Genomic DNA, 15,495 nt, shown 5'->3' with positions numbered 1-15,495 from the left:
ACAGCTGAACTTCAGTGGCATGAATATCCCCCACAGTATCTTTCCAAGGTCAGTATTCCACCTCCCATCACTTTTTGTTACGTGCACGCACACACACACACACACACACACACACACACGTTATCCACATACACATATGTATACCCACACATTGTTTCTGAGCTTCTCTCTTCTCTGTAGCAATCAAAGGAAGGTCTGAAGAAGCTTTCAAGCCCATACACAGCAGGACGAAACAGGCTTCACATCTGGCTGTTGGTTTACATCTTTTAAGTGACCTTTCTCAACTACAGCTCTGATCAAATATGTACATGTTTCACATCTCTGACGCCAGCAGAGAAACCATTTCTTGTAAAAGAACAGGTCTCCCAGTCCAGAAGCCCCTGCAACCTGCTGGGGCTTAGTTCCAACCAGGCAGCTGTTTTCTTAAGGTTTGTGGTTGCCTGCAGTTTCATGCAGGAGTGATGCTGGGTCCCAAGTCCAACATAGCAAGTGCCACGTTTTCAAGGCCCAATTGACAGGCAAGGCCTGCCAGCATCCAGTCATGTCACAGCAATTTAACAGTGACAGGTTGCACTGAGGATTCAGACTCTCAAAGTCTTGTACTTGAAAGGAAGCAGCTTAATCGGGTGCTCAAAACTAAGTGGACCATCTATGGGGGAAGAAAGTGCTTCAAAGGGTGCTTCAAGAGCACTGTGTTTCTCTGATGTTGATCTCCTCTCCTGACAGCCCAGCAACAGGACCAGGTAGAGTCAAGTCATAGCAGGCTCCTCCATGGCTTCCTAGGATTTAAACTTGAAGTAGGCTTCAACTGTAGTGAAGGAAAAAGGTAGTGCATTAGGGCAATACCCTGAACTGGAGTAGCAGGAGGGGAAGGAAACAGCACCCAGGCACTTACTTGCATATTCTTGTGGTGTCATGGCCTGGTTGATGACACTGGTGAAGGCTGAGATCCAGTCCAGCTGGTCAGTCTCTGTCTCACAGGTGAAGAGGTATTCCCGGTCGGGGGTGACGATGGTAAGGCCATAGTGCCAAGAGAAGTTGCCCTGTGTCCCTGTAGGCAATCCCTTCTGGACGCTATATCCATTATCTCTGCTGCCCACGAACACTTCACCTTTAGCAAATGCATCCTGCACATCAGAGGGGAAAAAGTGAGGTTTACGGAATCCCAGAAGAACCAGGGAATAATAGCAGAGCACCTAAGGACGGGAGGAGAGTGGGTGAGGACCAGAGATGGTGATCAGGGGAGGTCAGAGAATTCAGAGAAGCAGGGAGGCAATGCTCAAAGGCAGCAGCAGAAAGGAAAAATTCAGAGCATAGATCTAGAGAGGTCTGAGAAAGGAAACACTGCTCCATGTCAGCCCCCATGTCACTCTCCTCCCCATCACCATTTTTACTGCCCTCCCTGTTCCCGTTGGTCACAGGCAGTGAAACAAATAGAGAAAGCATACAATGAACTGAGATGGAAAGGGGAAGACCTAGAGCCCATTCAAAGCAGCTGGGGAATCTGCAAGCCTGCCTTACTGCAGAGCAAAGACTCTGATTGCACTGTGACCCTGCCGACAGCACTGTTGCCTGCAGCTGCCAGAGGTCAGATCTCCCGCTCACCAAAGGGTCCTTGAAGTACGTGAGCCTGCGGTGATCCAGCGTGAACCAGCGCTTCTTAAAAGCCTCTCTCTGCTGTGAAGGGAAGAGGTGACATATGTAAGCGGACAGTGCCCTCTGCTGCGAGCAGTGCGAATGGATACCCAAAATTCATCCCAACCGCTTGAACCAAGCCCCTGCCTTAAAGCAACCTCCTCCTCACCCTTTCTGAGCTGAGAGTGGGGATCAGTATCGGTTTTTTCAGTCCCAACTGCTGTCCCCAACTCTTGGGCTTCTGTGAAGAACCCCAGAGTTCAGACAGGAGAAATCTAGACACTAAATACCTGTAAGGTCACGCACACACAGACACATGCAGAGACATCTGTTGTTCTGGGAGAAAGCAGGGACTCTGGCTTCATCTACTTTCACATGTGTCCTTCCCCTTCCTTTTATTGTCCCCTCCCTTGGTGCACACACACTGTTCCCACGGGTGTCTAAAGAGTCAGGGGGGAATGGGGAAACAGCAGGAGAAAAACATTGAAGTAGGGAAGGTCAGTGACTCTCTGGCAGGTCCCTGCTAGATTTTCTCCCCACAGCAGCTCACCTTGGGACCAGTCTTCTCCATGTATCCCTCCTTCAGGAAGTTTCTTGTCAGCCGATTTTTTATCTGACAAAAAGGCAAGAGTCAGATAAACTTAGCCACGTTTCTTTGCTATCTGCTTTTGCTCCTCTCCCTCCCCCTCCTTCTATCCCTCAAACTCGGCTGCCTTTTATATTAATGTTTGAAGAACTGCCTAGCCAGGAGTGACTTCTGCCTTCAAAGTGCCCAGAAATGGCAGAAAGCAGTTGTTCTCAGGCCACCACAGGCACTTCTACACACACTTTCTCACCCCTCTATCTAAATACTGCAATTTCTACTTCTGTACCTGGGCTTCTAATAGTAACTAATGGTCTCTTTTATCACATCACCAAGTACCAGTAGAAGACTCAGCACTGCACTCCAGTGCTGCCTTACCTCATTATCACTGGCAATGGGAAATGCTACCTTCAGATAATGGAACTGCACAGAGCGAATGGCATTGAACCAGTCCACTACCTCCTGAGAATGGAAAAGGACAGGACAGAAAACTTAGGCAGAGCAACACTGAGCCATCTAAATTCACCCAGCTCAACCCTATGTCAGCTACAAACACAGCCAGGTCTCCCTCCCCAGCACCTATATCATCTCCCTCACACACAAACAGCACGGCTGCCCCACTCCCCACACCCACAGGCAGCAGCACATTTGCACATCTTCTGTGGCAGCTCCTTCCACACAGACTAATTCAGTCAGTGCTCCTGCCCTACTCCCTGCAGCAAAACTCTTTCAGACACACAGACACAGAGCCAGAACCCCCATCCTGTTACCTACCTACAATGACTCACACACACATACCTTGTCCTACCCATGCTTCAGACTATTTAGTATCACCAGCTTCTCAGATCACCTCAATTGCTTTGCAATGTTTGATGCTAATATGAAATACCTTTCCACTTTCATGGTAGACAAATATGTTCCGGGTCTTGTTGTCTTTGAGATAGGTGATCTGCAGGCCATTGGGGTTCCCAATCTTCACTGGTTGAAATGTAGCATTGATGACATCTATTTTAATATTGATTTTGGGTTCTTTGGCCTGAAAATAGAATAGCATTGGTCATGCATAAGCAATCCTAGTGGGAAAGACACTTTGTAGGGTAAGCGAGGGTCAGTGGTCTTAAAGGTAGTAACTGCTCCCACCCAACAAAATTATTGTAGCACACACTCCCTTCACCATGTGCTGTGCTCAAGCTCAAAAAGTGGACACACACACCCCCCATTTTACATTTGACCTGTGCCTACCCTGGAACTGCCAATAGCACACTGGGAGTGCATCTGACTTTACAGCTGAGCCGGTCTAAAGGCTAACTGACCTCAAAAGGAAAGAGCCCACTCCTAGAATCATAGAAACGTAGAACACTTTGGGTTGGAAGTGACCTTAAAGACCATTTAGTCCAACTCCTCTGAAACAAGCTGGGACATTTTCAACTAGATGAGGTTGCTCAGAGCTCTGTCCAGCCTCACCTTGAATGTTTCCAGGGGTGGGGCATCCATCCACCAGTGAAAGATCAAACCTTTTATCAGCAGTGAGGGAAGGGTATAGAAAAGCACAAAGGGAGGGCATGGGGAAATGTCACCCTGATAGTAGGAAGGGGACCTCTCCCTTCAGATACATGTTTCTGTCATCATTCCTGGTCTGAGGTAAGGCAGGCAACCTCAGAAACAGGTTGCCTTGCATATGAAATAGAAACACCTCTGTGCCTGCGCTGCTCTGAGTGGAGTATGCACTGGCTTGGGAGTTGATCACCATACTCACATCCTGCTTTGTGAAATACTTCAGACATCCCTCTCTCTCAGACAAGAGGAACTTGCGGGGTAGGAACTGCCCGTTGTCTCGACCTCGCTTCCAGAGGATGCCTTCCTTCACCCCTAGGAGCAGAAAGGCCACTTTTAAAAGCATCCTCTCACAAGCATGGTAGGCATCAGAGAGCTGCATGCAGCCTGGGGTCCCAGACATATCTCTGGGATAAAGCACATAGAACCACAGAACGGTTTGGGTTGGAAGGGACCTTAGAGCTCATCCAGTTCCAACCCCCTGCCACGGGCAGGGACACCTTCCACCAGACCAGGTTGCTCCAAGCCCCGCCCAACCTGGCCTTGAACACTGCCAGGGAGGGGGCAGCCACAGCTTCTCTGGGCAACCTGTGCCAGGGCCTCACCACCCTCACAGTAAAGAACTTCCTCCTAATACCTAATCTAAATTTACCCTCTTTCAATTTAAAACCATTCCCCTTCGTCCTATCGCTACATGTCCTTGTAAGAAGTCCCTCTCCAGATTTCTTGTAGGCCCTTTTAGGTACTGGAAGCAGCTATAAGGTCTCTTTGAAACCTTCTCTTCTCCAGAACAAGCCCAACTCTCTCAGCTTGTCTCCATAGCAGAGGTGCTCCAGCCCCCTGATCATCTTCATGGCCATCCTCTGGACTTGCTCAACCAGGTCCACATCCTTCTTGTGTTGGAAGCCCCAGAGTTGAATACAGCATGAACATGATGAACTATTGCTGAGAACAAACATCTGAGAAGGAGAGGTCCCACCTCTGGCTTACAGCTGAAGATGGTGGTTGCTCCTCAGTTCGCAGCCCAGATAAATTGACATTCCCAGATGCTTCCCACCTCCTATTCTGGCTTTCACTACTGTCTCTAACAGCATGAGAGCCATCTTTCCTGTGAACACCAGAGTCCTGGACCCTGGTGTAGGACCAGAACTCTTCCCACTCAACTCTACAGGCCCTGGGGCTCCAGCACCTTGTGTCACAGCACTGGCAGTGGCATTTCAAAGACAGCTGCCATGGTTGGAGGGAGTAGTTTGCAGCAGGGCAGAAATTCCTTATTGAAGAGGTCTGGCTCCAACAGGACAGAAAATGCCTTTGAAAAAGCATGGAAGCAACCCATGGCAATACCAACCTACACTGGCCACAACTGAATCCCCTCTCCAAAAAACACGATACCCTATAAATACCAGCTGGGTTCTCAGGAGTACTTGTGGGATTTACCACTCTGACACTATCAGCTTTCTTCTCATGGCACTCAAAATCTTCCACCAAAGGCAACAGGCAGGATATTTTGATGCTGTGCTCTGCTCTTACCATCAGAATACGGCAGCTGTTTTCCTGGCTCAGTGAACTCTCTGCGTTCATATTTGGCCCGTATCCACTGTTCTCTCAGCACACTAGGGAGAGAGGTGACAGGTAGCTCAGAAACACATAGAGGAACCCAGAACTGCCATTCCCCCTTTTCTTCTGTGCAGCAACTTACTGGCAGTCACTGTAGGTTGGCTGGTAATAGTAAATAGGGATGTAAGCTTCATATATGCCCTTAGTCACAGCATTCCCATGCTTGGCCAGAAACTGCAGAATTAGACAGAGAGTTAGTGCCTTCCCTTTGATGCTGAGTAATGTTGGACCTTTTTCTTTCCTGACCCACTACAGGGCTAGATGCACATCAAGCTCTAATGGAGCATTCTTCTTCCCCTCCATTGCGACATCCCAGTAACGTCTGGCTCCATAAAGGTGGATCTCAAAGGTCCTGTCTACTCTTAGAAGTTACATTGCACCTGAATCAAAAGAATGCCATAAATGTCACTTCCGTGGGGCCGGGTGCACACACACTCAGTGGATTTGCTGCCATGCCCCACATCACTGCGGACACCGTGTTCAACAGCTATGCAATGCCTTCTGGGGGGACATTCCAAAACTCTTTGCTCCTCTCCAAAGAGCAGCAAGATACAGATTATTTTCTTTGGATCTCCAGAAAATGTTTCCAGTCCCCTGAAGATTTACGGGTTGAGGGGAGCGTAACAGAGAGAAGTCAAGTTCCCACAAATGCCATTTTTCTCAAGAGATCACATTATATCTGGAATCTCAAAGCATGGAATTGCCCCAAATTTTTCCCTCGGACTGCTGAATCCAAGAGAAGACATTGAGGCTGGATGGTGCTGGTGAGTGGGAAATGAGTAATCTGGAGCAACAAAGAGCCTGAGCCTTGGCAAAATACATTGCAAGAGCTCTACATTTACCCTAAAACAACAGGACATGGGGAGACACATAAGGCAAAGGCATCCGGTCTCTCCCAGTGGGTTAATGGGGAGCTCTCCCTGCACAAGTATCCAGAGCATGAGTAGCAAAGGGACAGATTAAATCAGACTATATCTTCAACTCTGTGCAGTCAAAGGGCTGACTTTCGCAGGGCAGTTAGTGTGTGACCTAGACCCAACTCACCTGACATACCAATGGGGATAAAGATCTCACCTGCACCTGAGCATCATCCCAGTGGTCCATCTTCAGGGATTTGACTTTGCTGATGCTAGGGATGTTGCGGTGAATTCCTGAACAGCTGAGGCATATAAAAACACCAAGAGTAGAGGATGCCCAGTCAGGATCTGAGGGTATAAAAAAAGGGTATGACTAGAAGTGGTAAATTCCCCTCGGATGTATACCTCAACTGAGAACGTAGTCCTGAGAAACAGAGAGCTGGGTGACCACAGTTTCATCTGAACCAACTAATTAACACCCAAAGTATATATGCTGGTTAGGAAAAAGCATAGCTATTGTAGCCCCCCATCCTCCCCACTTCAACAACTTCATCTGAATCTTTATTAACCTGAACCTTGAAAAACATAAAGTGCTCAAAAAATTCCCTTTGCATAAGGAGTCACCCACGATGAAAGTGAAACCACCTCTGGGAAAAGACTCCAGCAGTTTAGTGCAATACAGCAAACCTGCAACGGTATTTAGCGCCAGAAGTGGAAAGAAGCCCTGAATCCAAAATTTTCCTGGAAGAATTTAAGAAGGTGAAATGATACCAATTATCCCAATCTTAATTTGGCTTGGATGGTATGCTCCATGTGCCCCTTTTGGGAAGACCATGATGAGTGTTTTTAGCAGTGCCCATAGGACCTCAAACTGGGTACCCTTTGAAGAGAGCAAGCCCTTCAGGAAGGGAAATCTCCAAGGTGCCTGTAGCAGGTTGTCTGCTCAGCTGAGTCACAGGAGACAATACCCTCCTGAATCACTCCTTCTTTGTGGAGCAGTTAGGATTTCACTGCGAGCTTTCCTGTCAGGTCCTGACTAGGCATGACCTTGATTTGTGCTGGAGATCTGACATGGCTACAACCCACGGTGCTGCAGCTACACAGCCCCTGCTCATCGGGCACTACCGCATCCCCATCCTTCTTCCCACCAGCACTGTGGCAGCATCTCCTTCCTCCTCCCTTGCCAACTCACCTCCAGGGAGAAGAAGCAAATACCCAGTGCAATGACTGTCCTTCCCCTCTACTCCAGGCTCCCGTGCAGCCCAAGAGCTGTTAGAGAGCAGCCCCCGCTTCCAACTCTTCTTCCAGCAGCCCTTGGGGACTCACCTGGCTTCCCACAGTCTGCACATAAAGAGTTTTCTGCTCTTCTCCACACCTCCTTCAGGGCCTTCATGCTCCGCTCGTGTCCCCCAGCCATCACGTCCCAGCGCTATCCCTCCCAGGCAGAGCAGGGCAGGAGCAGGAGGGCAGCCTGCGCCTTCTGCACCTGCAGGCCAACCCGAGGGAGAAGGAGCCACCGGCGGGACAACAGCTCTGGCAGAGAGCAGGAAACAGAGAAAGCAGGAGAAGCCGTAAGGTTAATGGTAGGAGCGTTGGAGGCCTTAACGGCACACCTGAGCCGGCTGAGCGCAGGCAGGGGCGAAGAGGCTGAAGTGCAGGCAGGCTGTGGGCAGGAGGAGGAGACCTGCCCCTTGGGCGTGGAGGGAAGTGCAGCAATTAACCACAGAACTGGTTTTTCCGCATTTCTGCTGGTGAAGGGACAGGCCGGGAAGAGAGCGCAGCAGGGAGCAAGTTGATAAAGGCGAGGCGGCCGCAGACAGCGGCCACCAGCCCTGTCAGGACTCGTGTCAGGGCTCATCACGCTCTGTGACACGGGGGGTGGTGTGGGCTGGCCTTGCAGCACCTCAGGAGCTTGCAGCACGCAACTGGCCACCACACGGGCACTGCACGCACACCTTTAAAGCGAGGACCAGAGGGCAAGCAAGTTCAAGAGTTCAGCCAAAGTCACCCAAACCCTCATCCAAGAACACGGCAGTGCTGATGCCCCCCTCCAACTCCTGCTGGTGCCTGTCACTACAGAAACCAAGGCTGTTGAGCCAGGGCCTGCGTATCGGAGACCCAGTCTAAAGAGCCCAGACACATACCCCGAGTTGTCTTCATGGGCTAAGAGGCGCAGCACAGGTGCCACTAACACCAATGATAGCTTGAAATAAGCTCTTGGATGTTTCCTGATGAAATTTGGAGGAAAAACCTTTATTAAACAGATGGAAACGTGCAATACTGAGAACACATCTCAAGGTGAAAGATCAGCACACCGCAGCACTGCAAAAACCCTTTGCTGGGAGGCAGCTGGAGGCAGGAGGGAGCTGGAGGCACCCACACCTGAAGGAAGCCTCCATCCACCCCAGGGATGGGAAGAGCCAGCTGCCAAGTGGCTTCTCTCTCCCACCCCAGCCTGGGGGCAGAACACACAGCTATGCTCAGGTGAGGGGACGCACACAGCTCCCACACACCAACGGGATAAGAGGACACGATGCTGGCCCCACTCCGCTCCTTCAGGCTGAGGCAGCCATCCCGTCAGCCCCACCGCCCGGCGAAACATGGCGGGCGGGGCGGGGCCGCCCCTCACGGCGGAAGGGGCGGGCGGCAGCGTGGTACTGGCAGCGTGGTACCGCCATGGGCCGCAAGAAGAAGAAGCAGCATGGTACAGGCGGCAGAGAGGGCCGGCTGGTGGTGACTTTTGACGAGGACAGGCGGAGGTGAGGCCGGGAGCGGGAGTGTGTGTGTTTGTTTGTTATGTTGCGACGGGGTGGGGATATCTCCCGGTGAAGGGATCGCTAAACGCCGGGTGGTTCGGTGTTGCCGGCGGCAGGGAGTACCTGACCGGCTTCCACAAGAGGAAGGTGGAGCGGAGGAAGGCGGCTCTGGACGAGATCAAGCGGAAGCTTAAGGAGGAGCAGAGGAAGCTGAAGGAGGAGGTACCCCTACAAACACCACACACAACCCCCCCCCATCGCCCCTCCGTGGGTGCGGGATGCCCGCCTCCCGCCATGGCGGGCAGGCCGCAGGGCAGGAGGGTCTGGGGTCGGAGGGGTGGCGGCTGCAGCGGCAGGGCTGCCGCAGTGACCTGCTTCAATCCCCCTCAGAGGCACCAGGAGTACCTGAAGATGCTGAGCGAGAGGGAGGAGGCGCTCGGTAGGTGCTGGGCCCTCGGTGTCGGGATGCCCGTGGTCCGACGCTGTTGGCTGGGTGATAAGAGCAGGAGTGCTCGCACACTGTCCCACAGCATCAGCTCCTTGCTCCTCTAGAGTTCCCCCTGGGCAGCAATCTGAGTAGTGACCACTGCAGCCCTCGTGTCCTGGTGGAATAGGGGGTAGGAGGGTGTGCAGAAAGGAGCAAGCAAGAGGGCATCTTCAAGTCCTATGCCGGGAGAAGAAGCTTGCCCTTTATGCTTGTAGTGCTGGTGTTCAAGCCCTTTCACCCTGGATGCAGAGGGTGGGTTCCTCCTGAGCATGGCACTGCAGGGACAAGCAAATGTATCTTGTGGAAGATGGGGTGCTTTGCAGTGCAGGACCTTTTTCATCTCCCCAGATGAGGCTGATGAGCTGGAGCACTTGGTGACATCACGCACGGAGTCTGTGAACATCAACCACCCGAACCACATTGTAACTGTGACCACCATCAGCGACCTGGACCTCTCCGGGGCACGCCAGCTGGGACTGACCACCCCTGTGGTAAAGCCTCTTGCTGCCTCACTGGTTGTGTCTGCTGTAAATGTCCTTGGGGCAGGCTACATAGGGCTGGTACCCCCTGAATGTGCCCACAGACTTGCAGCAGGCTGGGAGCAGGGATGAAAAGGGAAATTCTTTAACTTCCTAGTTTTTGAACAGCTTATGTTGGGCCTTTAAAATAGAAGAAATGTCCTACATGAGCAGCTCACTCCAGACCTCCCTGGAATCCTTTGCTAGTCCCAACTGACATTGTGTAAGTGATAGGTGTCACAGGGCTGGAGGTGAGAATGTAGTATTTTAAAAGCCAATACAATATGAGCAGCAAGGTTTCAGGCTTTGCTGCATGGCTGTCTTCTGTCTCTTTCATGTGTCCTGATCAGGAAAAATTGTTATTAGGACAAACAGGCACTTCTATCCATGATCCTGTGCTTGGACTACAAATAAAAAAAAAGCATTCATTTCTGGATGCTGGTGCTTTTATGTTCAAAACATACTGTAACTGAGAATCTTATATTTGTCCCAGAAAGGCTTTCAGGCCCTGGTTCATTTGATCCTTTTGATCTTCATGACTGGCTGAATTTGAGCTCTTTGGGAAAGTGTCTGTGTTAACCTTTTACATTTCTGAGGGTGTCTTATAATCCAAAAATTTACTTGAAGAGGCTTTGATAGCACCTTAAGAAAAAAGAGGAAACCTTCAGTTCATAGTTCAGAGTTCAGCTGCACAGCCATTAAGATCATGCTGAAGTTTTTGGATCTTAGGGTGGGTTACTGCAGGACTTCTCACTGGTTGTCCATTTCCAAAAGAAAGCTTGTAATAAGAAACCTTGAGATTTGGACAGCAGGGGACGTGGAGAACAAAACAAAGAAACTTCACCTATGATAAGATGGTTTACAAAACAGAATGAAACCAAGAAGGCAGCAGAAACACCAGCGTCACAAAACTGCCTGTTAAAATGTATCTTAGGGGTTTTTTTTTTTCTTCCTTTTTAAGGGCAAGAGTGATGGATCAGAAGAAGAGAAAGGGGAAGAGGTGGTGAACAAGCCTGTAAAAGCAATGCCCAAGAAGTCCAGAAACCCTTTCCTGTCTGAAAAGTGCGTATAAATTCACTCCAGCAACTTGCTGCTAGACTTTGGAAGCTGATGTGGATCTTTACTTCCCAGCTCCGTGGTGTGGCTGCAGGGCAGGGAATGCTGTGCTGCTGGGCAGGAGCCAGCAGAGGGCACTGGCAGAGCACAAGCCTGTCCCGGACTCTCCATTCCACTGGCATTGATCGCTGGTGACAGCAGCAGCAGGAGGAGGATGCAGCGCAGGGCAGGCTTTGTCCTGAAGTGTTTACCTAGCCCTTCCTCTCGGCAGATATTGCAGGGGAGGGTGTATTGCAGGGGGCAGAATTTGTCTCTAGGATTGAAGGTCAAAAGACCCTAAAGCCTTGGCATTCTCCATGTTTTTTCAGTATCCAGGATTTACAACTAGCTCAGGAATGCAGAGTATTACTTAACTCTGTGGTGGCTGGGAAGCTCAATGCTTAGAAAATTCATTGTGGTTGTTAGTGCACACATAAACTTGTAGGTTTCCTGCCCTGCCAGGATGGTGCCCAGCACAGTGGAGTTCCTCTGGAGCTCACCATGGCTGATGTCTACTCCTGCTGGGCCACACACAAGGCTCTCCTGCTTTTGTTGTGATGTCACCTTGCTCCTGCAGACTTTGGTCTCCAAACATTTCTCTCTTCCTGCCCTGCACAGGATCTCTGCTCTTACTGCCACGCTGCACATGCACAGCCGGAAAAAGAGAAAAGGAAAGAGACTCCAACGTGGGCAAGGCCCACGCAAGAAAATCCAGAAATCCGGAACGGGACGGACCACTAAGACTCAGCGGCGGAGGCTGACGGGCAAAATGGGCCGTGATCAAGATTGATGAAGGAAGTAGTGCTCAGCCCAGCAGCTAGGACAGTGCTCCCCATCTGGCTGGCTGCTCTTTGGGACCCTCTCACTGTGGGCAAGGGCTTTGTTGACTTGGCTCTCTGACCAGCAGTGAGCCCAGATCACCTTTCCTCTCACCTCCTGAGCTCCAGTCGGGGTGACTGTGGACACTCTGTCCATGTATTTCCACAATGAACTCCAGCTACTAAGTGCCTGGGTGCCATGGAATCTCTAAAAACTTCTGCTGGGATCACAGTGTCTGTTTGGCATGACCCTTCTGTCCTTGGGCCTCCCCTTCCAGAGCTGATACCTGGCTTTATCAAAGGAGAGGATCTGGGGCAGAGTGCAACAGGCACATGGTCAGGGCAGTTTATGAGGCTTGGAAGAGCTCTGCTTCCACTTTTGTGCATCAGTGCCCTGGCATTTCTCCTGTGCAGTAAATCCTTTTTCCATAGGGACGGGGTGTCATCTTGTCTCATGTGTTTCTTCTCCAGTGCCACACTTGAATGCAGGGGTACTTTCTATTTGCTACCTGTGCCAGGTGGAATTTGGTAACACTGTGACTAAATCTTTATTAAGTCATTTTGCTAAGAAAAAAACCCACCCACTTGTGTCTTATTTGAAGTGTAACAGCAGCTGTGCCAAGGCCAGTACCAGTTGGAAAGGGGGGAGATAGTTCCTGGTGCTTAAAGGATATTGAAATCCACTGGTGCTTGGGAAATGGAATAGCTAGGAGCTATTTCTGCGGTGCCAAGCCAGCCAGAGCAGGAATGGCTCATTCCATTGTCTGCTGAATGTGCCGATCTTAATTGCGATAGCTCAGAGGAGTATGAAATGCCCTAATGCCCTTGTTGTATGTGTGTGGCCCTCTCTGGGATGGGAGTGGCAGAGGCTGCCCTTGCCCTTTACCTCAGGGCTGCTGCAGTCAGCAGCAGTTAATTGCCTTTCTTTTTCAGACTTCAGTATATGTTTTTTAGCATGGATGCCTTCAGCAGGAGGGGAAAAAAAGAGTTTGCATGGTTTGGGTTAAGGAATACTGGTGACAAAACTGAGTGAAGCCTCTGATGAGAAGAGCAAGCCTAGGCAGCATGCTGGCCTCTGTTCTGGGGTATCTGTAGGAGATGGTGGCCATTCTGCCCTTGTCAGCCAGGCCTCCACCCATGCCACATGTGTACTGGCAAGGAAATGACAAAGGAAGAAAGGCTTGTGTGGCCAAAACCCACACCAGAAAACTGGCAACCCAGCAATGGGAGAGTACATATGCTCCTCATGCCAGAAATGGGAGGGGAAAGAGCAAACCATTGCTTCAGGCTTCATGGAGAAACATCAGAGCAATGCCGATGGCCACCAGCCACTAAAGCTAACTGCAGCCTGGTGGATCTCTGCAACATTTCTTGAAGCATGCGCACACTGAGTGTTGAGAAGGGTCTGATCTCAACACTGACAGCAGCCACACAATTTCTACTGGAGCATCTTCCTCTGGAGGGAACGGGTTGGCATGCATGTGAAGCAGGGGGTCCGTTTGTACCTCCCTTTCTCTTCTGAAAGTGAATGGTGAGGAAGTGGATACTGTTTTATCCCGTGTGCTTCGCATGCTTGGACTCTGAGTCCCATCTGAGCTGAGTTCTTAAGCACTAACATGGAATAACCTCAGTCACATCATGAAAATGCAGTGTGTGCGCTTCCCTCACCTCCAAAATAGTTCTGGTACGCTGCCTGAAAGGCTGCTCCAGAATGCACGTTAAATCCATGAACTGCCTTATCCGGCCTTCCTGTCTTGCCTTGGGTGTTGGCTGTTTCAGGGCTGTGAAAACAACTCCAAGGCAAGGCCGAAAGTCTGATGGTCAGCTGGATTTCATCCAAAGTGTCCAAGAGGAGCACAAAAGCATTTCTCCTTGTGGTCTGGTAGTTAATATGCTCTAGAGCCATTGTGTGGTTGTTGGGTTTGAGAGGGATGTAGGAGGGAAGGAGAGGGAAATTCTGCTTAGAGTGGTGTGCCAAGGGGACTGTAGTTCAAAGCTGGAGGACATTGTGTGATGTCCTTTGTGTGGGTAATACAGCACCTTTCCCTTCGGACATTCTGTCTTGTGGAATGAATGTGGGCTGGTGACTTTTGCTTCCCCACCCCAAGAGTTTGCTCTGGAGCTGGGATGGCCACTGTAAAGGGAAGGTACAGTCTGTGTGTTTGTGACATCTCTGGAAGTGTGGAGTGAGAACTGTGGATTACTTCCCCTTCCACAGCCTGTAGGCAGCTTGGCACATAGGGACAGCACTAGTTTGCCTCATTGTAGTCCTGATGGGGTAGTAAGAGGGACATCAACAGCAGTTCAGTCTTATTTTGCTGCCAGGTGATTTACAAGAATCTCTCTTTTAGGTTGCTGTATTGCTGGCCCTAATAACTTCTGAGCCTTTCTCAAGTGTCAAGTGTCCACTCTAATCACCAGCAGCCTCTTCCATGCTCTGAAAGCTTCCAGTTGCTGCTGGAAGTTAGGTTTTCACATTAAAAAACCAAAGCATATGGAAAAACTGAGAACAGAACTGTTACATCCTATACGGCGTGAACCATCAGGATTGTTCACTGCACTATTGATTTCTCCATTTGATCGATGAAAGCTTTATTTGGTGATGTAAATTACTGACTCAGCCCCAGCTTGTTGTCTTCCTTATGTGCAGGGTGTGCAGAGAGGCCACCCCAGGATAAATTGAATCAAGAATATGAGCTCCCACACCAAGTTAATGTGTTGTTTGCCAGACACATCACAGTTCATCCCAGACTGTTACTTAGAATTCTTCTTGTTTGCTGCTTCCCCTTGTTTTCAAGATGGATTTGAGCATTTTTGTTGATCTCCCCCCCATCCCCTCCCGCCAGCTGCTCACAAACAAGTTCTAGCTGTTAAGGAGCTTCTGAATATAAAGTACCTATGAAAATCAATGTGCTGGTGCAGCCACTGCTGAGAAAATGAAGAGCAGAGGTCAGCAGCTCCCTGCCTGTTCACCCTTCCACAGCCTCGGCACAGGTTTTTCAAGCTTGGCTCTGCAGCTCTGGCACCTGCATGTTACTCGTGCTTGTGCCCGAGGGCTCACACAGAGGGAGGCAAGGCCTTGACATGGGCTGCCATGCTGGGGTTTCCATGCATGATGGCTTTCACTGACTAGACTGTGATTCTGCACACATGCACGCACAAAAATGTAATTGGGATTACGGAGGATCAAAACCAGACAGGGATCCAAAGAGGTCAGACAGCTGGGGAAAAATAGGAGCTGCGGAAAAACAGGGTGTGCATGAGCTGTGTGATAATCAGTGCACTGTGTTTATTGCTCTTCAGAAGCATGTCAAGCTCAAGGCTGTACCCAGTACAGTCCCACTGCTGCTTCCAACATTGTTTTCCAGAAATGAACTGGGGAAGAAGTCGCTAGGAGAGTGACAAGAACTTTTGTGGTCTAGTGGAGCTGAATAACTGAGGGTGTCTGGAAAGACAGGTTTGAGGAGTGGATTGAAAACTGCTTTTAAGGGGTAAACAAAAAGTGAAATTAAGCTTCTGGGGCTTTTTTCTTAATATTCACCAGAACTGTGAAGAGAAGGAGGTTGGATTGTACA

At 50.1% G+C, this 15,495-nt stretch overlaps 2 protein-coding genes across 3 annotated transcripts; one reads left to right on the top strand and one right to left on the bottom strand.

The window, feature by feature from the left end:
* Positions 1 to 135: 135 nt before the first annotated feature.
* LOC136014028 (arf-GAP with dual PH domain-containing protein 1-like) lies at positions 136 to 8,448 on the bottom strand. Of its 2 annotated transcripts, XM_065678755.1 has the most exons (12): positions 8,391 to 8,448; positions 7,573 to 7,779; positions 6,464 to 6,594; positions 5,472 to 5,563; positions 5,303 to 5,385; positions 3,975 to 4,087; positions 3,108 to 3,254; positions 2,597 to 2,680; positions 2,186 to 2,248; positions 1,606 to 1,677; positions 896 to 1,127; positions 136 to 808 (listed from the first exon to the last, which is right to left on the bottom strand). In XM_065678755.1, the coding sequence occupies exons 2-12, from the start codon at positions 7,661 to 7,663 to the stop codon at positions 780 to 782; spliced, it is 1,137 nt and encodes a 378-aa protein (XP_065534827.1). In that variant the 5' UTR covers positions 7,664 to 7,779; positions 8,391 to 8,448; the 3' UTR covers positions 136 to 779. The 2 variants fall into 2 exon arrangements, with proteins under 2 accessions (XP_065534827.1, XP_065534819.1); XM_065678747.1 differs by lacking the exon at positions 8,391 to 8,448 and having other exon boundaries at positions 7,573 to 8,125.
* Positions 8,449 to 8,794: 346 nt separating this feature from the next.
* Positions 8,795 to 12,355, top strand: NOL12 (nucleolar protein 12). The gene is made up of 6 exons (XM_065678768.1): positions 8,795 to 9,005; positions 9,119 to 9,224; positions 9,393 to 9,441; positions 9,838 to 9,980; positions 10,969 to 11,069; positions 11,721 to 12,355. The coding sequence occupies exons 1-6, from the start codon at positions 8,923 to 8,925 to the stop codon at positions 11,890 to 11,892; spliced, it is 654 nt and encodes a 217-aa protein (XP_065534840.1). The 5' UTR covers positions 8,795 to 8,922; the 3' UTR covers positions 11,893 to 12,355.
* Positions 12,356 to 15,495: the final 3,140 nt, after the last annotated feature.

Source organism: Lathamus discolor, chromosome 1 (assembly GCF_037157495.1).
Source record: "Lathamus discolor isolate bLatDis1 chromosome 1, bLatDis1.hap1, whole genome shotgun sequence".
In the NCBI taxonomy this organism is placed as follows: Eukaryota; Metazoa; Chordata; class Aves; order Psittaciformes; family Psittacidae; genus Lathamus; species Lathamus discolor.
Note: the sequence above shows the minus strand (reverse complement) of the source record. Positions and strands in the feature narration are given on the sequence as shown.

Excerpts from the sequence above, each read along its gene's own strand:
- LOC136014028 (XM_065678755.1), bottom strand. The coding sequence starts at position 7,663 with ATGGCTGGGGGACACGAGCGGAGCATGAAGGCCCTGAAGGAGGTGTGG. Across the intron at positions 2,681-3,107 it reads TCTACCATGAAAGTGGAAAG|GAGGTAGTGGACTGGTTCAA; the intron begins GTATTTCATATT and ends TTCCATTCTCAG. Across the intron at positions 1,678-2,185 it reads TGGAGAAGACTGGTCCCAAG|CAGAGAGAGGCTTTTAAGAA; the intron begins GTGAGCTGCTGT and ends TTCCCTTCACAG.
- NOL12 (XM_065678768.1), top strand. The coding sequence starts at position 8,923 with ATGGGCCGCAAGAAGAAGAAGCAGCATGGTACAGGCGGCAGAGAGGGC. Across the intron at positions 9,981-10,968 it reads TGGGACTGACCACCCCTGTG|GGCAAGAGTGATGGATCAGA; the intron begins GTAAAGCCTCTT and ends TTCCTTTTTAAG. Across the intron at positions 11,070-11,720 it reads AACCCTTTCCTGTCTGAAAA|GATCTCTGCTCTTACTGCCA; the intron begins GTGCGTATAAAT and ends TGCCCTGCACAG.